The sequence below is a fragment of the Saccostrea echinata genome, unplaced genomic scaffold (genome assembly GCF_033153115.1).
Source record: "Saccostrea echinata isolate AGI-Se365-2 ecotype Australia unplaced genomic scaffold, CSIRO_AGI_Sech_v1 ptg000002l, whole genome shotgun sequence".
Taxonomy (NCBI): Eukaryota; Metazoa; Mollusca; class Bivalvia; order Ostreida; family Ostreidae; genus Saccostrea; species Saccostrea echinata.
The window spans coordinates 4,070,762-4,097,025 of NW_026889751.1; the positions used below are offsets into that span (position 1 = coordinate 4,070,762).

General features: G+C 33.7%; 1 protein-coding gene across 1 annotated transcript in view; it reads left to right on the forward strand.

Annotated features, from left to right (window-relative positions):
* The window catches only part of LOC133205657 (leucine-rich repeat serine/threonine-protein kinase 1-like), an 89,482-nt gene extending 63,642 nt beyond the window's left edge, over positions 1–25,840 (forward strand). Inside the window, exons 19-27 of the mRNA XM_061341506.1 lie at positions 7,740–7,994; positions 12,312–12,434; positions 12,614–12,833; positions 15,556–15,680; positions 20,506–20,600; positions 23,142–23,381; positions 23,613–23,794; positions 24,266–24,388; positions 25,155–25,840. Coding sequence (XP_061197490.1) covers positions 7,740–7,994; positions 12,312–12,434; positions 12,614–12,833; positions 15,556–15,680; positions 20,506–20,600; positions 23,142–23,381; positions 23,613–23,794; positions 24,266–24,388; positions 25,155–25,543 — 1,752 coding nt within the window. The 3' untranslated portion in view covers positions 25,544–25,840. The remainder of the gene's footprint in view (positions 1–7,739; positions 7,995–12,311; positions 12,435–12,613; positions 12,834–15,555; positions 15,681–20,505; positions 20,601–23,141; positions 23,382–23,612; positions 23,795–24,265; positions 24,389–25,154) is intronic.
* The last annotated feature ends 424 nt before the right edge of the window (positions 25,841–26,264 follow it).

A 26,264-nucleotide genomic window follows, 5' to 3' on the forward strand; every position in this document is an offset into this window, starting at 1 on the left:
GAATCTGATTGGCTTATAGAATCACGTGATAACAAGCATGTTGAAATATGATACAATCTACATGATTTTATATAAACAATATTTAATAAATTAAATAACATCTTACATTACATATACAGGGGTTGAAATATACCAAAGCCCGACGCCCTAGGCTAGTCATTTTAAGACTCAGGCTAGCTTATTTAAATGTAATGATTGTTGTCAGACTAGCAGAACAGAAAAAAATTCTTGTCACTTTACTTTCGTTTTTCTATGTAGACTGGTTTCTTTTGACTGAGAACTAGTTTAATTTGTTTCTGTCACCGAAGGCTTTAAGCATTTGAAACTTTTAACTTGTTATCACTCAGTTTTCATTTTGCATAAATAAATTGTTGGGCTAGTTAGTTTGAGGTTAGGGCTTAAATTTTTGCTTAGTCATAATATATGGAAGCGTCTTCAGGTAGTGTAGATTCAATTTTATTCATATTATGACCACCAAGGGTATGGTGGGGCCACAATGAATGATACGAGTTTTACATAAGAAAATCAGCTGATGATGAACAGCAGGGCCATAGTGACTCAGGTGAGAGATGTGTCCCATGAGTCTCTTGTTTGGTATTAGAAGTGATATCCAAACCACACTTGAACATATGGTGCATCTATGAATGCTTTGTCTGGTTCATACTTTATAATGCTTTGATATATATGTCTTGGACTTGGTACAAGTGGTATTCAAACAAAAGAATCTGGGGGAATAAGACGAGCCATGTGCCCATGCCCATTTTTCGGCTATGCAAGAACATTTATTGTAAAAAAATCTCTCAATTTTTCAAATTTACTTAAGCATTTTAATGTTTACAGTAGTTCTCAAAATGATATTTATATTCTAAACAAGCTAAACAGTTGACTTTCATTTACTGTCACAAGTGTCTAACATGGGTAGGGACTTCTATTAATTAATCTGCATATTGAGTGTTACATGTAACACTTATTGTGGAGATATTATAAAAATGTTAACATTGTATATAATGATAGTGGTGATCTAGAAGCGCTTGTAGTAAAAATAAATAAAAACGGGAATAAAAGTATTCAAATATCTATTATAATTTTTATCCGGCATTTTAAATAATTTACTGTAAATGACTTCATTGCTACATATATATATTTTATTTCCAGTGAAAAATATGTTATTCCTATAGACATTTTTTATAAAGTAAAACCAAATTAAACCCCTCCCCCCCCCCAAAAAAAAAAAAAAATCATGACTCGAACACTTTCCTCAATAGACGTCCCTTTAAAGAGCTCCTTGCTAACCACTATACCATGGAGTCACACATACATACCCATTTAAATAGCATACAGTTCTCTTTATTTAGCAAGCGTATTTGGACTTAAAATTTTTTAAGACCACGTTGAAAATTTAAGTAAGTTAACTTAATTTTTTATGTAGAGTGGGTCTTCGTACCAAAGTGTAAAAAGCAACATCTTTCCATTGCCTTTCATTAATCGTTCTCGAAAAAATGGTACGATGACCCACTCTATTTAAAAAATGTAGTTATTTCATCCAATTTATGTCAGTTTTTGTGAAAATTGAGCGTGATGCCATTTTTTTGTGTTAATCAGAATCATTTTCGCTGTTACAGTATTCAGGTTTTGTCAAATTTGTATGCAAATAGTAATAAGCATTACATTAATTCAACAAAAAGTGAAATTTTTTAAAAATGAATTTACTGATTTTTTATCGATCGTTATGTAGGCATATGGCTCGGCTTATCCCCCCAGTTTCTTTGCACAAATGATGCATCTGATCTCTATGCCAAATCTGACACATGCTTTAGATGTTAAATTTATCACAAGTAGAAAATGCCAGATTTGCTTATGTATGAATGTTTTGTCCAGAGCAGTATTTCAAGTATGTCTTGGTTTGACAGGTCAGGTACAATACCTTTTATGGAAGGCACTTTTTAACATGCGACTGTGTTTTCGTCAAACCCATTCCCCAGTCAATTGAATGAATTGCAAAGCATGACGGGCTACTACGTGTTTAAGATTCAATGGCGACTTGTGGGTTTTGTCGGTCTACTGCATAATATTTACTTGGTCACCGGAAAAACTGTACAGCTTCTTTATAAGACTGAAATTGACAGATTACCAGTATATTCCAAAGACACTGTTCCATGCTCACATTTAATATTGGAGTTGTTTTAAATGATAGATAATAGTTGCTTCAAATACCGTACAAATGCTTTGTCGTTTGAATGTACATAAAAACATTTTGAAGATATTTAGAAGTTAAATAATAATTGCACACTATGTACATGCATGTATATCATGTGAAAAAAAAAAACAAAAACCACACTCATTGCTTTATCGACACAATAGCACCTACGTCTCTTTTACACTGTTATATTACAAGTGGATATAAGGCTTCATAAAGAAAATTTTATAAACGTGAGCATAGAAATGAAAGATTATACATCATCTGTAGACGAGATTTTGTCCAGAGTGTTTCTCGGAAACTATTGCATAGATTTGTCTGAAAATTTGTACACTTATTATTCACCATATGAAGATGTGCACCTGGTATTTTCATTATGATTGAATAATTTTTCTGCATTTTACAGTTGTTTTTTTTTCATTTTTATTATGTGATTTTGTCCTGACCTTTTCTCAAAGGCTATTTCATAGAATTGTATGAAAATTTGTACACTCATTATTTACCATATGAAGATGTACAACTGATATTTTCAACATTATTTGATAATTTTTCTGCATTTTACAGGGTTTTTTTTTCATTTTTATTGACTTAGTCATTTTGGGTTTATTTCTAAGGTTTGAGACATAGAATCTAGAACATCTGTACAAAAATGTGAACTACAGCTTAAAACTATTCCTTAAACCAAAAAAAATCACCAAGTATTAAAAACAATTTTTACATTACACATCAGATAGTGTAAATCCGTTTGTCCCTTGGGAGTAATGAGTGGACATCATCCAGTTAAAGATAAATTAATGAGTTCAGTGTGGGAAGCTGTTAGAGCATCTCTGATCAAGCAGGTGTTATCTATATCTCCTGGGAATTTAAAGATCTCTGTTCTTTAATTCTCGTAATTGTAATTTATTGTCTGTCATAGTACATAGTTACTGGATGACCAGCCTTGTATTTTTAAAATGAATTTGATATAAAGTTATCAAGATTAATTTGATTTTGTAATTAATTGATTTTTTTTTCAACAAATAATTTGCAGAGTGTCATGTCTCAAAAAGATGACAGATAGTTGCAATTTATTTTTTCAATGTATATATTAAAAAAAACAATGTAATTACAGTGTATTGGTATTGATGTTTTATTAGGTTGTTCCTTGTTTTCATTCATTAAAAAAAATATAATGAGCAATTATTTTTTCACTCTAAATGTTTGTAAGAAAATTGCATGTGAACACCTCTTAGATCCATAAAATATTAGTGATTTGGCACCTCTGAAAAACCCAGCGGGGGGTATTTGTCCCTTTTGGACAGTTCTAGTTCAAGTTGAGATTCATTTGGAATGAATTGAATTGAACTGTTTTTGTTATGTTCAGCAAATAAATTAACAAATACATGTATACCCCCTACATGTACAGCTAATTAAAACTTGTGAAATATCATTTTTATGTCCCTGTAATCAAAGATTCTGGGATATATAATCTTTGCCCTGTCTGTCTGTCTGTTTGTCTGCAAAAACTTTAACCTTGCCCATAACTTTTGATTGGTTGGAGATATGGCCTTCATATTACACATGTATATTCCTTGTGACAAGCCCTTCCTTTGGGTACCAACATAATTGACCTCTTGACCTTGGAATTTGACCCACTTGCAAAAATTTACCCAACTTTAACCTTGGTTATAACTAGGGATGGCAACGAATATTCGAACATTCGAATATTCATTCGATGAGTTGATATTCGAATATGAATTCAAGATTCGAATATTCGATGTTTTTCAGATTTCATAAAAAGAATTACTGTGATTAATAAATTTTGATTAGAACAATGCTGGAATTTTCCCTGTTTTATTTACTAGCGATCAATTTTTCTCACTACTTTCTTATCTTACAAATCTACTGAATTACATGTATTTTGTTTTGAGTAAGGTGTTAAGGAATTGTACAAAAATGCTTTATGTATAATACAAAACGTACTTTCATAGTTTTTAGCTCACCTGAGCTGAAAGCTCAAGTGAGCTTTTCTGATCACATTTTGTCTGTAGTCCGTCTGTCCGTCTGTCCGTCTGTCTGTAAACTTTTCACATTTTCGACTTCTTCTCCAGAACCACTGGGCCAATTTCAACCAAACTTGCCACAAAGCATCCTTAGGTGAAGGGGATTCAAGTTTGTTCAAATGAAGGGCCACGCCTTCTTTCAAGGGGAGATAATTAAGAATTAGTGAAAAATGAATAGCATCTTTATAAATTCTTCTTCTCCAGAACCACAGGGCCAGGAAAGATGAAACTCATATGGAAGCATCCCCAGGTAGTGTAGATTCAAGTTTGTTCAAATCATGACCCCCGGGGGTAGGGTGGGGCCACAATGGAGGATCAAAGTTTTACATAGAAATATATAGGAAAAATCTTTCAAAATCTTCTTCTCAAGAACAGTAAAGCCATGAAGAGTCATATTTATATGGAAGCATCCCCAGGTAGTGTAGATTCAAGTTTGTTCAAATCATGACCCCCGGGGGTAGGGCGGGGCCACAATGGAAGATCAAAGTTTTACATAGAAATATATAGGAAAAATCTTTAAAAATCTTCTTTTCAAGAACAGTAAAGCCATGAAGAGTCATATTTATATTGAAGCATCCCCAGGTAGTGTAGATTCAAGTTTGTTCAAATCATGACCCCCGGGGTAGGGCGGGGCTACAATGGAGGATCAAAGTTTTACATAGAAATATATAGGAAAAATCTTTAAAAATCTTCTTCTCAAGAACAGTAAAGCCATGAAGAGCCATATTTATATGGAAGCATCCTCAGGAAGTGTAGATTCAAGTTTTTTCAAATCATGACCCCCGGGGGTAGGGCGGGGCCACAATGGAGGATCAAAGTTTTACATAGAAATATATAGGAAAAATCTTTAAAAATCTTCTTCTCAAGAACAGTAAAGCCGTGAAGAGTCATATTTATATGGAAGCATCCTCAGGTAGTGTAGATTCAAGTTTGTTCAAATGATGACCCCTGGGGGTAGGGCGGGGCCACAATGGAGGATCCAAATTTTACATAGAAATATATAGGAAAAATCTTTAAAAATCTTCTTCTCAAGAACAGTAAAGCCATGAAGAGTCATATTTATACGGAAGCATCCTCAGGTAGTGTAGATTTAAGTTTGTTCAAATGATGACCCCTGGGGGTAGGGCGGGGCCACAATGGAGGATCCAAATTTTACTTAGAAATATATAGGAAAAATCTTTAAAAATCTTCTTTTCAAGAACAGTAAAACCATGAAGAGTCATATTTATATGGAAGCATCCTCAGGAAGTGTAGATTCAATTTTGTTCAAATCATGGCTCCCGGGGGTAGGGCGGGGCCACAATGAAGGATCAAAGTTTTTCATAGAAATATATAGAAAAAATCTTCTTCTCAAGAACAGCAAAGCCATGATGAGTCAAATTTATATGGAAGCATCCTCAGGTAGTGTAGATTCAATTTTGTTCAAATGATGACCCCCGGGGGTAGAGTGGGGCCCAATGGGGGATCGAAAGTTTTACATAAGAACATATAGAAAAAAAAAATCTTCTCAAGAACAGAAAAGCTGTGTTAGTCTTATTGATATTGAAGCATCCTCGGGTAATGTAGATTCAAGTTTGTTCAAATGATGACCCCTGAGATGGGGAGGAGCTACAATGGGGGATCAAATTTTTACAAAGGAATAAATGGGAAAATTCTTTTAAAATCTTCTCAAGTACAACAAATTCATTTGTTATATTGACATGAAAGCATCATCAGGTAGTTTAAAATTCAAGCCCCCCCCCCCCCCCTCCCCGTTCATTACTGAACTGATTTGTGCCTTAGTCTAGCCAGTGTGCTCAGGTGAGCGATGTGGCCCATGGGCCTCTTGTTATTAGTTAGATACGATCAGATCTAGAATCGAGGACAAAAATGAAATCTATAAATGTGTAAAAGGCGTAAAGGGCATACTTATCAAAATAAAATTAATTGATCATTGAATGAATGTCCGATAGAATAAATCTGTAATTAATATTGTAAAGGGCTTAATTTCAGAATAAGTGTGTAAATTACTTAATTATCTCGGGTTGTACATAATCCTGAATTTTATATTCATTATCGGGAAATTAGTTAATTACTAGGAAAATTGTCCATGGAAGTATTTGTTTACATTGTATCAAAGATTATAATCATATCTCTTATCAGGCAGATAATTGTAATTCATTACACGTATTGAAATCTGAACAGTATACCGTTACGACTATCTTGCATTTTGTAAGATGACTGGTTCCTCAGTTGGAGCTACTATAAATGCACTTTTCATTTGTTAAAATTATACTTTTCTACATTTAAATCAATTATTTATTTCCAACATTGACAAATATCAAATGGAATTTATTATTGTTGTACACCTACAAAAGTCTTCATACAATTTTACTTCCAATATAAGTATAGACATGAGAGTAGGATGATGCATATTTAAAATAAAACAGATTTATTTATCTTATCGAATATTCGAATATATTCGAATATTTTCATTGAATATTCGAATATGAATTATTGACAAAATTGACATCCCTAGTTATAACTTTTGAAAAGTTGGTGCTAGGGCCTTCATATTTCATATGCATAGATTCATTGTGACAAGTCCTTTCCAATGGTACAAATGTACAAATATATTGACCTTTAGACCTTGACCTTAGATTTTGACCCACTTTAAAAAAAACTTTAACCTTGGCCATGACTTCTGAACAGCTAGAACTAGGGCCTTTATATTTCACAGGTATATTTCTTGTGACATAAACTTCTTCTGGATACCAGCAATTTTGACTTTTGATGTTGACCTTGGAATTTGACCTACTTTTAAAAAACTTTAACCTTGACCATAACTTTTGAACAGTTGGTGCTAGGGCTTTTATATTTTGTATGTGTATTTCTTATGACAAGATCTTCTTCGTTGTACAATTAATTTTGACCCTTTGACTTTGATCTTGGGGTTTGAACCACTTTTAGAAAACATTTATCTTGACCATGACTTTTGAATGGTTGGTGCTTGGGCTTTCATATATACCAGATTTATCCATTGACACGAGTCCTTTCTTTGAGTAGCAACATTTTTGATCTCTTGACCTTGACCTTAGAGTTTGACTTTCATTTGAGAAACTTTAACCTTTGCCATAAGCTGCCATATGAGGGCATCAGTGTTTCACAAACACATCTTGTTCAACTTTTTATTCATTTTTTTCAAAGATCCAGTGACACTGTCATTGGTGTGTCTGTCAATAACTTTTGGACTTTTTGACATGGAAACTATATTTGGGTAGGTTAAGTTCAAGGTCATTTTTTTTTATCAGGCAATAGGGTAATAGGAATATGAATTTGTCTTGGTTAATATGGCAATCCATATAATCACATATCTTTGCCTCTGTTGTTTAGATTCTTTGACTTAATCTCTATCAGTGTAATGACTTTACGGAAACAGACACCTATAACAATAGAGGTGAGGAAACCAGTGAAAGGATTTTTCAGGTTGTTCAATTATTAAGAAGTGATACCCTTTTCAGGTTGTGGATGCCTTGTCGTACTTGCACAGTAGGTCCATTATATATCGTGACCTAAAGGCAGACAATGTGTTGGTCTGGAAGATGAATGGTTTTGACTTCTCTGAGGACAGCCTTGACCCCATCCATATCAGGCTTGCTGACTATGGAGTCAGTCGAACTGTTCAGTCATCTGGAACAAAGGGCTTTGGAGGAACACCACCATTTATTGCTCCTGAGATTCTCCAGTTTGCAGGAAAAGCCCAGTACACAGAGAAGGTGGGTCAATGAATCTTAGTGAAATTATGAACTGGCTACATTTTCCAATTATATTTGAGTGATTTTCTAGTTTTATCCCTTTGTTCTTACACCAATTTAATACTGTCTAGGTTATTTTGACCTACATAGTGACCTTAAATCTTAATTGCCAAAATTAGAACCTACTTATTTTTTATCGACTTAGGTCAGTTGCGGCCGTCATTGCTAATGATAAGGAAATTCTATTAATACTTATATCAGTGTGATACTTAGATTTGTTGGAATAGTAAATGCTGATTTTTATGATGTAATTCTCAATTTCCTCATCATTTCTTGACTGTAATTCTCCTACTTAACAATTAATTCACACAAGTTGAATACTAGGAAGTGTGTGAATGAAGACAATTTTAGTGTTAATATAGAAAATGTTTGATTGTACCAGGTTGAAGGTTGATATAGAAAGTAGATAAATAGACCTTGTGTTGTGAACTTTCTTGGGTGGTAAAATTGTTTTTTGGTCACCTGAATGACTCACCCAAGTATATTGACTTTAATTTACATCTTACTTCAGTGTCATTTGTCATGCAGTCATTGCATGTCTTCTGTTAATGTTTTTTGACTTCTTCTGAAGCAGGCTGCTGACAAATAGATTTTTAAGGTAGCCCTAAGGCAAGGACAGCACCAGATTCACTCGCCCCAATCAAATTTTTGCCTGAGCTTCCTCAATTTCATAAACAAAATAAAAATGAATTCATGCTAAATTGTTTTAAAATTATTATTCTCAGTTGACATCTGTGTTTTAAACATATTTATCCACCAAAAAATTACCTTCAGGGTAGCTCAGTTGGTAGAGCGCTTGCTCCGTGATCGTAAGGTCATGTGTTCAAATCACAGCTGCGACTGACTTAAGTCCATAAATAATAGGTAGCAACTGTTCCTTCTTCAAGCATTTGTCACTTTGAAGTGAAAGTTGCGGGTCCTTTGGATGAGACCTTAAAAACCAAGGCCCCATGTCACGGCAGGCATTGGCACGATAAAGGTCTCTCACTGCTCAATGACCCTGAGTGCCAAGTAAAGGTCTAAATTTGAAGCCCTTCACCAGTATATGGTAAAGTCACTATATGAGTGAAAAATTCTCAAATGGGACGTAAAACAACATAGAATTAATCCACAAAAAAAATTAACACAGGCTGTCTTGGTTTTTTTTTGTATTTTGTCTGCTTAACTGCACTTGAATTGAGTCATCCTAATTATTTAATTAGTATAAACAGTCAATTCTCTAGCTTGTCATTTTGTTGGACAAATTCCTTAAAATCCAATACTCCTGACCTTGGGAAGGAAAAATACTTGTTTTTATGAAGCGTTTGGTGACACTGGTTTTCAGTAAGTAAGACTTAAGTTTAAAGGCTATATTTTTTTTTTTCAAACAAATCTATAATTTATCAGACTTTTACTCACATATCCACAGGAAAGTGTCTGTGCAAAGGTGACTTGCCCTTACATGAAAAACACGAAAAATGGTATTTTTCAACCCCTGTGAAGGAACATTTTGGTAATTTTAATCAAACTTGCATCAAAGATCACTTAGAACTCATTTCTTTTAAATAAAGGTTTCTTTTTTTAAAATAGAAATTAAGAAATAGTGAAAAAGAGGCCAACATAAATGACTTAAATATTTATTATATCTATTAGCTCACTTCTACAAATGGGTATTTGCTTTACCCTAATCCTCTGCACCTCAGGTTAAAGTGTTTAAAGCAAGTCTATTTCACAAGTATTAATACACCCTGCATGGATACGCATGCTTGAATGATGCATTTAGAGGTTGCTCATTGCCTTTATCCTTCAGATGCTACTTCTGACTTTAAGTTTTGGAATGAGTGACCAGGTTAGAGGTTTGGAGCAGGTTCAGTACCAACAATATGTGTTTCTGAAACACACATGCCCCCCTAAGGCAGCTTATGGCAAAGGTTAAAGGTCAAACTCCAAGGTCAAGAGATAAAAAATGTTGTTACCCAAAGAAAGAAGGATTTGTGTCAGTGGATATTCCTGGTAAATATGAAAGCCCAAGCACCAACAATTCAAAAGTTAAGGTCAAGGTCAATATTTTCTAAAAGTGGGTCAAACTCCAAGGACAAGGTCAAAATTAATGGTACGCAGGGGAAGACCTTGTCATAAGAAATAAACATGCAAAATATAAAAGCCCTAGCACCAACTGTTTAAAAGTTATGGCGAAGGTTAATGTTTTTCAAAAGTAGGTTAAATTCCAAGGTCAAAGTCAAAATTGCTGGTTTCCAAAGGAAAGTCTTGTCACAAGGAATATCCCTGTGAAATTTGAAAGCCCTAGTACTAACTGTTCAAAAGTTATGACCAAGCTCAAAGTTTTTTTTAAAAGTGAGTCAAACTCTAAGGTCAAGGTCAAAAAGTAAAAAAAAATTGACATCCCTTGTAAGGTTTTGTCATGATGAATACATAATTATGTGAAATATGAAAGGCTAAGCCCTAGCACCAACTGTTCAAAAGTTATGTACAAGGTTAAACTTGGGTAAATTTTTGCAAAAGTGGGTCAAACTCCAAGGTCAAAAGGTCAAATATGTTGGTATCCAAAGAGAGGTCACAAGGAATACACTTGTGAAATATGAAAGCCATAGTTCCATAGTTCCTATGGTCAAGGTTAAAGTTTTTGTGGACAAACAAACAGACAGACGGACGAACAGGGCAAAAACTATATACTCCTGAATCTTTGATTACAGGGGCATAATAATTATAAGCCTTACCTGCACCAAACTTACATGGATGATGTATCTAGAAATGCATACCAGCTTGCTGCAGATGCTGCATGTGATCCTTATTTTCAACACAGATCGGGTTTTGGAGTAGGTCAATTCCTAAGTAGCTATAAACCATGTCAGGAGCAAACTTTCATGGATGATGCATCTAGGGATACATACTAAACACCTTGCTTAAGCATCTGACTGTGACATCTACTTCAGTGAAGAAATGAAAGGCCTATAATGATGAACTTAATGATACAGCATATAATCAAATTTAAGGTCACTTCTCTAAAAAATATGCAATGCATTTCTTGACAATATCTTGTACTGGAGAACATCAAGCACTCATCACAAATATTGCCTGTGACCTGAGGGTGTATATTCACCTTGACCCAGTGTCTTTCCAGGAAGTTCAAGGTCACTTGCAGGAAAAATTTATTATTCCTATAACTTTCAAATGGAATCTAATTGAAAGTTGATACTTGACACAAAGATTATTTATGACTTAAAAGAGTATCATGGTCCAACCCAAAGTCATTTTGATAAGTTCAAGGTCACGGGCAGAAAAAATGTCAAATTCTTGTCCTATCTGTAACTTTCTTATGGAAAAACATTGGAAGTTTGTATACAAATATTACTTATGTTTCATAGGTGTGTCATGACCTTGATCCAAGGTTATTGGGGTAAGTTCAGGGTCACTGGCAGATTAAGTATAAAATTTGTGTCCAGTTTATTATTCTCTAATAGATAAGTATTGGAGGTTGAAACTTCCAACAAAAATTATTCATGAGCTGAAGGTATGTTATAAACTTGACAGAAAATAATTGTGGCAAATTCAAGATCAATGGCAGAAAAGGTGTAAAATTCATGTCAGATCCATGATTTTCTGATGGAGAAACATTGGAGGTCCATAACTCACTCAAATATTTTTCATGACTAGAGGATGTGTCATTCTTTTTAACCATCATTTTGGCAAGTTCAAGGTCATGTTTCGAACATTGTATATGGGCACTTTAAAAAAAATGCTGGTGGGGTATAATTTTGTGAGCTTGCTCACAGTACCTCTAGTTGTAATTTGGTAGTCCAGGTTTCTTAAGATTCTGAAAGAATTCTATCCTAAAATATAAAGAAAGTTGTCGGAAAGGTTTGCGATCATGCCAAACAGTAAGACAAAAGACGTTGTATTGGTGTATTTATAGTTGCATAACTTAATTCAATCTACAAGATAATCTTTTATTGGTTATTTATCATAGTTAATATGTACATTCTACATGTATAAGGAAGTTAATATGATAAGGAATACCATTTTGATTTTTTTTGAAAATATTGCAATACAATATCGCAATACAGTAAAAATTATCACAAGATATTGCAATACAAAATCTCTACCAATACCCAGCCCTAGTGTGCTAGCAATTCAATCTTTTCCATAATTTCTATAACTGGATGAGTAAATTAAATGATTGGAATAATTAACATATCTGAAAATAATAGTTTAACCCTTGCCACATTAATTGAAATGCCTTTCTGCAATATGTCTAATAAAGCTTTACATTTACTTTAGGTTGATATATTTTCATTTGGGATGTTTATGTATGAGCTGTTGACCTGCAAGAAACCCTTAGAGGATATGACCAACCCTACACTATTTGTTTGTCAAAATGGACGCCCCTCTATAACAAGAAGGGTAACTTTACTGCTTTTTTAGCATTGTAGTAATAATTTTATAAAATATACATTTCAAAATTCAGCATAAGTGGATCTAAAATCATATTTTAAGAAGATCTTTTAATTCTTCTGGATTCATTGAGATAATTAAGACATATATTTGTGTGTGTGTGTGACTGATTAATGCAATCTTTGAAGGAGTTAAATTATCCGTCACATTTCCTGGATTTGATGTCTGTTTCTTGGTCACATGATCCAACAGAAAGACCATCTGCTGAACAAATCAAACAGATTGTACAGTGTCCACAGTTTTGTCACCTAGCCGATGCTATCTCCATGGATACCAGTGTCAACATTCTATCAGGATGTTGTGTAACAGTAGAAAGAGAAGCACAGAATGATGAAGATGAAGCTTATGGTAAATGTTCATTAGAATTCACTACTATGAAGATACGAAATATATTTTATTACCCCACCCAAAGAGAAGGGGGGGGGGGGGGCGGGTTAGACTGTTTTACCCTTATGTGTCTGTCCATAACAAATTTTCATTGCAGTTAATTTCTCAGCAACTACTCATGGCAGCTGCTTGAAATTTTAGCACAATACAATGTATTTGTCTAGGGATGCCATACGGTGGGATTCATTTTTGTACAAATCCAGTTTCAACTTCCTGTTTGTCCATGTGTCTATAACCAAATTTTCGTTGCAGTTTTCTCAGCAGTTACACATTGCAGATACTTGAAATTTTAGCACAATCTTCGTTTAGGCTTGCCATATTGTGGGATTCATGAGAGCATATATTCACATCAGAGTGGGGGTAAAACTAGTGAGCATTGGCTCACATACTTCTTGTTTGGTTTATATTTCTAAGGGTTCAGGAAGTCGAGAATAAAATTGGTGTTTGCATAAATTAAAATGGATATAAATTAATGAAAACATTGTTATTTTAGTGTGAAGTACTATTTAAAAAATGTGCATTAAATCTTTGATCATTCAATTAGGAAAAATAAGATTGTCTATCTATTAGACAAGAGGTCCAAGGGCCTTAACAATCACCTGTATAATGTAACAATCCATAGATCAAAACAAAATAAGCTGATAAATAAAGCTATGTTGCCCAAAAGCAAGAGAAATAGGATGATCAGGGATCAACAAAAATATTAATTTTAGTACTCAATAACAAATCTTAAAGATCTATTTATTTGCCTGTACTTTCCCCCATTTGTCACTATCCTTATGTGCACTAAACAAAACAATAATTCTAGAGCACTGTTAGCTAACACATTTCATTCCCCCTTGCATTGGCCTCTCTTAGTCTTTGAAGATTATTTATTGTACAATGATACTGTATTTTTGTCCCATTTTCATTTATCTATTATTTAAAAGTTTACCCAACCTTCAAAAACTATGAAAGTGCTTTTGTATTAAATATTATGAAATTTATTATATAATTCTGTTATTCAATTGATCTTTCAAGTTACATTATATACAGTGATAAACTATCTTCAAATGACCTTTTAAGGTCATACGCAACGTACATTTATTTACCTGTTGGTAATTTTTCAAGATATTCTTTCATTAAAATGAAGGTACCTTCAGATGTTCTTAGACAAAAAAATCTGAATATATTACCAGGAATTTCAAAATCTGGTAAAAACATCCTTGCTAACTTTATATATTCTATATGCCACCTAGATGCCCTGGAGCAGAGAATAAGATTTTCCAAAAAATAATCCATTTCACTATAGATTCAATATAGCTCCACCCAATACCAGAGCCCCTTACCCAGGGGCTAAGATATTCTTAATTTTGGTAGAGGCACTCTTGCTCATCATAACCATGCACTTAGTATGTTTCCTTAATAACAATGGGCAGTGAAGAAGATTTTCAAAGAAATAATGCATTTCTTCTATATTCAAAAGAGCCTCACCCTAACAACTTTTTGAAAGCATTTACTTGCTTCTTATAACCATGCAATTTGTTTTTCTGTTAAATACCCAGGGGAAGAGAAGAAATTTTTAAAAAAACAATGCATTTCCACTACATTAAAAAGACCCCCCCCCAACATGAACCCCTAATCCTGGGGCCACAAATTTCACAATTTTGGAGGAGGCATCCTTGATCATACAATTATACACTTAGTTTATCTGCTAAATACCCAGGAGAAGAGAAGGTGTTTAAAAAATTAATGCATTTTCACTATATGATCAATAGATCCCTGCCCTAAAACCTGAGAACCCATGGGCCAAGACATTCACAATTTTGGAAAAGGCACCCTTGCTCATCAAACTATGTATTTGGTTTATCTGCTAGAGAGGAAAATTTTCATAGAAATAATACACTTTTGCTATATAATCAATAGAGACCCCCTCCCTTTCCTGCAGAATCCCTCACCCTGAGGCCGCAAATTTCACAATTTTGGAAGAGGCACCCTTGGTCATTATAACCATGCATAGTTATCTGCTTTATATACAGGGGAGAGAAGATTTTTAAAGAATTTATATATTTTCACTTTATGATCAGTAGGGCCAAACCTAACACCTGATACCCTGATCCTGCAGCCATGAATTTCACAATTTTTTTATAGAGGGCTCAATGCTTATTACAATCATGACAACAATTTGACTACTTGATGTCCAGGAATAAAGAAGAAAATTTTTAAAGATTGCACTCATTTTGATGTTGTGGTCCCACCCCTAAGGCCCAAAAGTGGGGGGGGGGGGGGGGGGGCAGGGACCATGCAATTCACAAATTTTGTTCCCTTTTACCCATAGATGTTCTATGCCAAAATAAGTTGAAATTGGTTCAGGGGTTGCAGAGTAGAAGCTGAAAATGTTCAAATAATAACGCACGACACACAACGCACAACGACGGACAAAAACAGATAGCAATAGGTCACCTGAGTAACTTGGGTGACTTATTAAAATCTGTTCATTTTGCCATCACCTCAGTTAGGGATATAAAAAAATTATAAAGGTTATCATTGCTGAAGTGTGATTTTCACTTAGGTGTCATTTGATGTAGTGCCTAGATGGTTTAGGGGGTTTGGAAGACATATTAACCAAATCGTGGATAAAACTTGGCAGATTTACAAGTGTCTGGATCAAAAGATTACTGGTAATTGTACAAATTTATTTTAGATGATGATGACATTTTGCCAAACAATGCCATGAAAGAGATTTGGTTGAGCACAGCACCAACCAACAATAACTCAAGAATAGAAATATACAGCTTTGATAGATATTTCAGATCAACAGTAAATAAGGTATCTACAGTTAAAGTTTTTGTATACTCTTTGCAAACAAAGTTATGGGGTATATAGGAATCACCTTGTCCGTCAGCCTGTCTGTCCATGCAATTTGTCTGGGCTATAACTTTGTAATGAAGAATCATTGGAAGCTCATGCTTGTGTAAAGATTGTTTACGACTTGAGGATATGTCATGACCTTGTCCCAAGGTCATTCCAGCAAGTTCAATGTGATTTGCAGAAAAAGTTTAAAATTTGTGTCTGGTCTGCAACTCCCTAATTGAGAAACTGTGAAAGTTCAGACTTCATACAAAAATTGCTTATGACCTGAAAGTGTGTTATGACCTTGTCCCAAGGTCATTTGATTAAATTCAAGGTCACTTTTCGAAAAATGTGTAATTCTTGTCTTGGCCATATCTTGTAATGGAGAATAATAGAGACTCATACTTATCACAAATATTGCATATAATGTAAGAGTATGTACATGTATTGACCATTACCCAAGTTAATTCCAGAAAATTCAAGGTCAATGATAAAAATCTTTTTTATTTGTATCCTGTCTCTAACTCTAAAATTTGGGGGGGGGGGGGGGGGGGGGGGGTTGGGGGGGGGGGGGGTTGTATTATTTTGTGAGCTCACTCACAGTACCTCTAGTTAAAACTATCAAACTCACAATAAATATTGATTTTCACTAATTATCATGAATGAATATGTGCATTAAAGTAATGTCTAACAGTCAAGCCTTGTTTGTCCAGGCTTTTTTTTGTTCCTAAGCAAATCATTAGAATTTATGAAGCATCCAGATTACTGAAACATACACACATTTTGCCCAGATGACTTGAACATACTAGTGTCACTGTGATGTAACATTGTGCCTTGTTATATAAAATAGGCCGTCTCTTTTGTGTGGTAGGTATTATTAGTTTTACAAAGCAAAACAACAAATAAACAAAATGTGCACCTGAAGAAGAAAACTATATTAAATTGATCTAGTGATGTATTTATATGTTTAAAAATTTGAAGTTGTTTTGCACTTAAAAACATATTCTTTTGAAAAAATATTGTGTTTTTATTTTAGAAATGTATGTCAATCATCAGTCTAGAATTTGTTTTTTCAGGATCACAGGGGTTTTAGCTCACCTGAGGTGAAGGCTCAAATGAGGTTTTCTGATCAGTTTGTCATTGTCTGTATATAGTCATTGTTGTTGTAAATTGTCATTAACTTTTTTTACAATTTCATCTTCTCCAGAACAAAAGGGCCAATTGTAATCAAACTTGGCACAGAGTATCCTTGGATGAAGGGGATTCAAGTATTTTTAAAATGTTGGGTCACACCCTCTTCCAATGGGAGATAATTAAGAAAAAGTATAAATTGGGTGGGGTTCATTGAAAAATCTTCTTCTCAAGAACTATTAGGCCAGAAAAGAAGAACTAATATGAAAGCTTCCTGACATTGTGTAGATTCAAGTTTGTTCAAATTATAACCCTTAGACATAGCGTGGGGCGCCACTATGGGCAGTCAAAGTTTGGGTATATATAGAAAAAAAATCTTTAAAAATCTACCTCTTGAAAGCCATGATCAGTCATATTTATATGGAAGCATCCTGAGGTAGTGTAGATTCAAAGAGCTTGGTTCACTAACTCCATAATTTGGCCCTGTCGATATACCAATGAACTGACCATGTCCCATTGTCCCATTTCAAGCATCAATATAAAGTAGAGACTAAGTGCTTTCATTTCCTATAAGTTTCCTCTCAGAGTACAGGTATTGAAAAAGTGGCTTTGTGAAATTGTAATGTTCTTGATTTTTGATGAAAATGGGTGTATTTGAGCACCTTCAGCAAAGGATTGAAATATGAGCCCACCCTGCAATCCAAAAAATAAAACATGGAGTATATCTTCTGAAACAGTACTTTCATTGTGTAATTCATCATTTTAGATCAGAGGTTGGGGTCTAATTGCAAAATGTTGAAAAACAGATTAAATTTTTGGCCATTTTTGAAGAATTTTTCAGGATTTAGGGATTAATGATGCAATTCATGATCTCATAATGCATGAACTAGCGAGAAAATTACATCAGTTTTAATAGATATGCAGTCAGCAAGGATCCAAGTACAATTTAATGTATTTTCAACTAAAGCTGACCATTTTTTATGTTTCAGAAATTCACAGAGCCAAAAAAGGCCCTAAGTGAACCTTGTTCTTTGTTCAAATCATGACCCCAGGGGGTAGGCTACAATGGGGAATCAAAGTTTTACATAGGAATGCATTGGAAAAATCTTTAAAAATCTTCTTCTCAAGAACATCAAAGCCATTATCCAGGTAGTGCAGATTCAAGTTCATTCAAATTATGATCCCCAGGGGAAGGACGGGACCTAAATGGGCAATCAAAGTTTTACATAGTTATACGAGGGGTTATCAAAAAGTTCGTGGACTGATGCGATAAAATTAATACTATGTAGTCTATGCTTACAAAATTTATAAGGAACATAAACCAAGAAAATTTTATGAAATGTTGAAAATTTTAGCTTGATACGTTGATTATTTGCCAAATTATTCTAAAATAAAAAGGACATTATATGATCACCCGGCGCTGTCGCCGTTTAGTTTCATGACGTCCGACAAACGTCATTGTTTCTCAATGTACGCTATTTCTACATCATACACTTATCTTGATGAGATTACCTGGAGTTAAGTAAGGACTTAAGCCCGTCTTGTTTATATGACTTTACAATGTCATGAACAGCTGCTTTCAATGCATATGATATTGTAAATGGATCTGTACATAGGGAAAGATCCTCACTTGATTATGTCAGAATACTGAGATTGTTGGAGTTCAATTTCTACCACACATGATCAACGTCACTTTTCGACGTGACTGACTTTGACACCCTGACTACAAATGGACACTAACTGTGCATCTTTCATTTCTCTGAATCATTTCAGGCATTTAAAACCAAGTACTCTCGATGCATTTTATTTTTCTATAGCCCGTTTAAACATTCCTTAGGTCTATACCAGTTTTTCCAGGAGTGAAACTTTATAGAATGTTGGAAAAAGAAACCCCTCCCCCTTTTTAACGTCATTTTCAAGTCCATAATTGTCTGGACACTCCATATAAAATTTACGATAAAATTTCATAGAACTTACAGAATGGGGTAAAAATTGCAAATTTTACGGAACAATTGTATCGTACCACATGCCTGAATTAACAATATATTTTGATGACAAATGCTCATATCTAAAAAGTTTTTCTCAGTTACACTCAGGTAGAAAAAAGCGTCATATTTGAGGTTGCGCCGCCTGGACATACCATTGCTTACAAAAACATTAACAATTTATTAAAAAATAAAACTGATGATTTATGGTTTATTTTATAGGTAGAAAAGATGATGCTGATTAAATGTGTAAAAATTAATTCATTGATGTACCTAAAGCGGTTTTAATTTTATGGCGCTAGTCCACGAACTTTTTGATAACCCCTCGTATATAGGAAAAATCTCCAAAAACTATCTTCCTGAGAACAGCAAAACCATGATCAGTCATATTATTATGGAATCACACACAGGTAGTATACATTCAAGTTTGTTCAAATCAAGACTACTGGGGGTAGGGTGGGGCCAAAATGAGCAATCATAGTTTTACATAGGAAAAAATACAAAAAACAAACAAAATGTAGGAAAAATCTTTTTTCTCAAGAATAGCAAAGCCATGTTCATACATATTTACATGGATTCATACACAGAAAGTGAACATTCAAGTTTGTTCAAATCATGGGTAGGGTTGGGTCACAAGTCTTACATAAGAATATGTAGAAAATTCTTTAAAAATCCTCTTTTCAAGAACAGGAAAGCCATGATTAGGCAGTTATCCTTCTTCAGACAAATTCGTAGATTACTGATTGGATAAAAGCTAATCATGCACATTCAAAATTTTTCTGTATTACGTCTCTGTCCAAGGGTAATATTAAAATCAGGCACACGATTCCATTTGAAGCATCGTTATTGTAAATAAAAATGGTGGCTAAGAAACGGTTTATTACTTGTTATGATATTTTATGTCGATTTTTATTGGATTAAACCTTGATAATATACTCATAAAACTATATATTTTGATACTATGCTGATTTTTTTAAAAAAAGATCTTCAGCAGGAAAGGTTTCGCCTCGCGCAATACAGATTTCCATTTCACACCATGTATGACTCCATATTAGGTCCCTAACTGACTGTGTAACTAATATTATATGGAGCATCCTTAGTTTAGGTTCAAGTTTGTTTAAATTATGACCCCAGGGGTAAAATGGGGCTTCACAAGGTGATCTAAGTTTTACATAGGAATATACAGGAAAAAGAATCTGCTGATAAAAAACAGGAATGACCATAGCTAATCAAGTGAACATTGTGGCCAATGGTGAGCTTTTCTGATCAAAATTTGTCCTTGTCTGCCGTTGTTGTTGTTGTCATCATCATTATAAACTTGTCAGATTGTCAGTGCCTGATTGAAGATTGAAGAACAAATTTTTTTTTGATTTCATGATATGTGTGCTCTATTTTTGACTATGATCTATTATGATTATGTTTGTAAAAAAAATTAATGCAATAAATTATAGACAGATAAGATTGATATTTCTAATCTTATAATAAAAGTAACAATAAAATACAGTAACATACATGTGTGTCATGACCCAAGATTGTTACAATTAAGTTAGAGTTCTTCAAGAAAAGCAATGTTGGCTAGTAACCAGGTACTTTATAAAAAAAAAATAAGAGGTTTTCTGGTTTTGAAAAATCTTCTGATTTGACAAACTGTAGAAGATGTTTCATGGTATTTTTGACATTTGCAGACTATCCCTCTAAAAGGTGGTGAATTTTATGGATTGATAGCGGTGGATGGCAATGTTTTTTGTGTGGACCCATATTGTGTAGTTCACATCTACAGGTAATAAAGAATCTTGATTATAGGTTGTTACCTTAGCAGTTATTTACATCAAAGCTTAAACACTGCAAAGGAAACGAAAGTTTCATTGTCAGACATCTACAAGCTTGTGTATCAAATGTTTCGCCTGATCTATTAGTGACAGTCAAAGACTAGAATAACTTGTGCAATGGTAAGGCATCTGTCTATCTGAGTTTAACTCAATTTTTCAAAATGCTAATCCTCCAAAACTTCAGTGTTGCAATGATTATTTAATTTAAAAATTTATTTTAATTGTAAGAAATATAAACCCTTTTCCACATACAGGTTTGGTTTGTTAATTAGCACTTAATTGGTACACAAGTAGACTACAGTAAGATACTAAAGTTTGTTCATCTTTTTTCTTTTGAAGAATAGTGTTGCCAGAATTACTAAGAATAAATTCATAAAATTCTTTCAAAATGCTGGTTTTCTTGCAGTTTTAGTCCAGTTTCAAAATACCTGGGTATGCAAGTAGACTGAGTACAACTGTTCATGATTTTTTTTATAAACAGTTTTATGCTCACCTGAGCCAAAGGTTCAAGAGAGCTTTTGTGATCAAAATTTGCCCATTGTCTGTCATCATCATTGTCATTAACTTCTTGTTCTCCAGAACCAATGGGTCAATTTCAACCAAACTTCCCAAGATTAGTCATATAACTTGGTACTCAAGTAGACTACACCTAGATACTTAAATATTTTAATCTAAAAAGAAATGTGAAATTCTTTTAAAGTGTTCTTTTCTTAATTTTGGTTTCATTTCAACAAAGTTTGACAAGTTTAGAACAAATCAAAATTTATTATTCTTTGTCAAACTTTAGAAAAAAAAAATGCTAGTCCAAATGCAACTTTATATTCTACTAGCTTTTGTAAGAATAAATTAGTAGAGCTACAGTCTCATCAGAGACTTCTGGTTCTTTGATATTACAAAACATACTCTTTTCATATGACAATTTACTTCATTACGGGTGTTGATTAATTTAGACAGGAGTACTAAAATCTTATACACTTTATCATTTTATTCCAACAATTTTACATGAGCATGTACTTAGACATTACGAAAAATACTGAACTTTCATGATTTCTTTGTTATTTTAGTGTGAGGAGAGATGTAAACCATCACTTTAATTTAGGGCTACAGGTTTCCCTTGTTTCTAGTTTAAGGCTTACTTGTTATATCCCCCAAAAACAAAGTTTAGAGGGGTATATTGGAATCAGCATGTCCATCTGTCTGTAGACATGATGTGTCCAGACCTGTTCTTGGAGATTATTGCATGGATTTGTCTGAAAATTTGTACTTGCATTATTCACCATATAAAAATGGCACCAGGTATTTTCATCATGATTGGACAATTTTTCTTCATTTTACAGATTTTTTTTCTTCGTTTTTTTGACTTAGTCATTTTGTGTCATGTAGATTTGAGACATAGAATCAAGAAACCACCAGTTGGAATATCAGTAGAAGAATGTGAATTGTAGCTTAAAACCAGGTCATTCAAACTATAAAAAATTAACAAGTATTAAAAAAATGTTTTATGGTAGATAGTCCCTACAAACCTAAGAGTTTTGTAGTAACATTATAAAAATAATATTGCTTCAAGATGACATTTTTTCCCATTATATAAAGCTCTATAACAGATTTGAAAAAAAAAGTCTTTGCTTTTAACAGCAATGACATAAATATGCATTTATATTGTACTACAAAAATGCAGACTGATAATGCATCACACAGCACATTTGTGTCTTTGGAGTAATGGATGGACATGCATCCAGTTAAAGATTATTGAATCAGAGTTCAATGTGGGAAGGCTGTCTTAACTGTTTCTGTTAGAGCATTTCTGATCAAGCAGGTGTTATCTATATCTCCTGGGATTTGGGCAGAAGAATTAAATATCAAGTTTCTTAACTCTCTTGATTGCAATTGATAGTCTGTCAAATTAAAATAGTTACTGGATGGTCAGCCTTTTATTTTCAAAATTAATTTGGTATAAAGTTGACAGGACTTAAATTTCATAATGTAAAATATATTTTCATTTTACATTATCTTATAACTCAACAAACAAATCAATTGTAGAGTGTCATGTCCCTCAATGATGACAGATAGTTGCAATTAACTTTTTCAGTCTAATAAATACAGTATTATTATTAGTAATTTGATATTTTATTAGGCTGCTGCTTCATTTATCATTCATAAAAAAAATACACTGAGCAATTAAATTTTCACTCTCAATGTTTAAATAAATTGTGAACAACTCTTACATCCATTAAATACTTTTAATGACTTTCTACCTTTTCTGAAAGTCCCAGTGGGGGGTATTTGTCCATTTTGGACAGTTCTAGTTGCAGTTACATAAGCACTTGTAACAAGTTTAAATTAGAAACTGGAGAGAAGTTGATCCTTTGAAATATTGCTTTAAATCAACTCCTACTTGCATCCCAGTATCAAATGAAATGTTTTAAATACATGTAATGCCTGTCATCAGAAAGAAGAAACATAGGTATTTGTAAACAGTTCTTCTTTTTCAGTGCAACCCCAACCAAGAAGATCAGGCTTATCGACCCTGATATAGGTCTCAAGGTGCGATACCTCACAAGTTATGTACTGGAAGGTGAAGGAAGTAAGAAAGTAAGCTTTGTGTTAGCATCTGTTAGAGGTGGTGTTCTAGTTATACTCGAGGTGGACCTAAAAAATTTTGAAATAAGCAGAAGAAAGGAAAATGTGTCTGGGAAGTGTATCTGTGGCTGCCTGGTGCCCAGAGATGAAAGGTGAGAACCAGGAAACAGGAATTAAAAATATAGAAAATTTTATGTGGAATGTACTCAAGTACACTGTAGTCTGTTTTAATGTCCTGGATACAAACGTAGACACATCAAATTATCCTGCAGAAAAAAATATCAATGACAGTCAATCTGAACTTCACATCGAATTATCCTTAAATATGAATTAATACCTTCTTCATACCCAGCAGTTTGAAACAACTCTTTCAAATTTTGTAGAAGACTAGAATTTTGGTGTGGACAAACAGAGGGCAGAATCCTAGTGCTTGATTATTATGATATGAAGAAAGATGGAGAAATTTTGGAACATTTTAAAATTATCAATATCAATAGAAATTGTCATTTTTTGGAATCAGCTGCTGTTGAAGAGAAACAATTTGTTTGGACATACAACTATCCAGGTAAGTTAGATTTTTTTGTTTTAAGTCGGAGAATTTCTATTTTTATAAAGGGATATTTCCAGCTTACCTTTCCTAATGGCTATATTAGCAATTTTGCATCCAGTGTCCATCTGTCTTTCTGGGCTTCTGTATATCAGTATACTTTTCCTATTTACAGTATCTTCTCCAACACCAAAAAGACCAATTACTATCAAATTAGGCTCAAAGGATTTCAAATTTATTCAATTTAAGACTTGTGTTCCCCAAGATATCTTACATCATAAAAATAAAAATTAATAAATATATAATTAATTTAATCTACTCCATATTTCATTAAGTATATCTTGAAAAACAGATACACCAAAATGTACTATTTACCTAGAAGGGTAAGCCTTACTAAGCCCTATCCCAACATTTGATCATATTGGTTCAAAATTATGTTGTTCCAAACAGAATTTTGAAGTATCATTTGTGTCTATAAATGTTTACTAGGCACTACTGTTTATCGGTGGGATGTTGAGACCAGAAAAGTGGAAGCAGAGCTGAATTGTGCTGATGTTGTTCCTATAACAGAGAGTGGGTTATTCCATGCCTACTACACCAACAACCATGAAGGTATGAAACTTTTAACTTATTCAGTATATCTCTCATTTATTGAAATTATTGTAACATTATGTAGATAAGACATTGTGTTGTGACAATTGACTTTTGGTGAAAAAAAGTTTATTTGGTAAAGTATTCAGTGTTCCAATAGTGGTTGGGTTTCCATACCTTCCTAGGTGTCTCATTACTCCCCACATTTATAGTCACCCCTTTTATGACAATCATCTCAAATTTTCACTCCTTAATACCTAGATCAATTCACTTTGTTTAGGAAGTCATGTATAGTTTAAGTAAGAATCATTTACACAGTGCTGTTACATCCACATCAGAAATGCAGTGGCATGAGGTGCTATTCATCATTACAGACAACAGGATATACTCTATTATCTGGCCCATGTATTCAGATTTGGGACCATAGGCAGTCCTCACATCTCTATTAAGGTCACATGAGTTACTAAAGTGACCTATTGTTATCCTTTTCTTCTGTCATTGTTAAAGGTGCTTAAAATTCTCACACTTATAAGTTCTCCAGAACCACATGGGCAAAATTTCAGGCAAATTTCCCCCAAACCATCTTTTGGTGATGGGAATTCCAGTTCAAGGAAAGAGTCAGGCCCCTTTTTAAAGGGACATAATTAAGAAATAGTGAAAATGTTGTGGACTCATTTAAAAGTTTTCTTTGATAAAAATTTTTAAGGCACATGAGTGAAATGACTTGAAGTCACCATGTTGTTACAATGAATTTTTGAATGATCATGTTTTGCAATTTTCTTTTCAGCACGAAGATGTCAGGTGACAGCCATGAAAGTGTCTGGCAAATACCTGTACATTGGCACCACATCTGGTTGTGTTATTGTAGCAGATGCAGTGGAGCTGAAGCCTTTCACAGTGTTCTATTGTCACAACAATGAAGACTTTTACATCAGAGCCATCATCCCTTTGCAAGAAAACAGTCCCTCTGATCCTCCACACTTGAAACCGTTCAGACCTCATGGCATTGTGACCGTAGGTAAAGGTTACCAAGATTTGATTCTAAAGACAGAAACGGAGACTGATCCAAGTTTTATACAAACCATTGCTAACAGACCATCTGGTTTTCCAAGAAAGTCCACAAAAAGTCCTACATACATTATTTCCTGGTATGCGAAAAACTGGGAATTTTATTAACAATCATGACGCAAAAACACTAAGAAAAGATTGATGTATGCACTACATATAGCTTTCTAGTCACTTATTTGCCATTGAAGCACCTTTATGTTAGTATATATTAATTTAGTCACATTCTGCTTGGCAAGTTCACAATGGAAAATAGAAACCCAATAATTTATCAAACGATGTAAATGAATGTTGAAGTGGTACAGTGCAATATGTTTGTTTTATTTGTTTTGTTAATGACAATCTTTAACAGTTTTATTTGTTATAGAAAAATGTTACACCATAAATAAATGACTCTTCTTAAACTTGTGTATGGGCTTGAAGGGATATATGTACAGCATCAGGAGCAAAGTGACATAATATCAAACATATTTTGCAGTAGGTATTTATCCTTTGGAGTGACATCATGTGCATGAGATTCAGTGTGCCACTGACAAATAAAATGTGTAATAAAGAAACACAGCACAATGAAAAGATCAAGATATTGTAAAGATAGAAAATATACAATACCAGAAGTTATTGTGACATTACATTTACTAGATACAGAAAACTCTAGTGTTACTGTACACAAGATCGGGGGTCAGATGTAGGTAATTAATACACAGGTACCTGATTCCTAGTGGATTTCACAAGGGCAGAGTGTTAATTCATTTAGTAATAGATCTAGACATTTTCTGCTAGTTTTTCAGGATTTAACTAGAATGTTTTAAAACAATGAATATATTTTAATAAG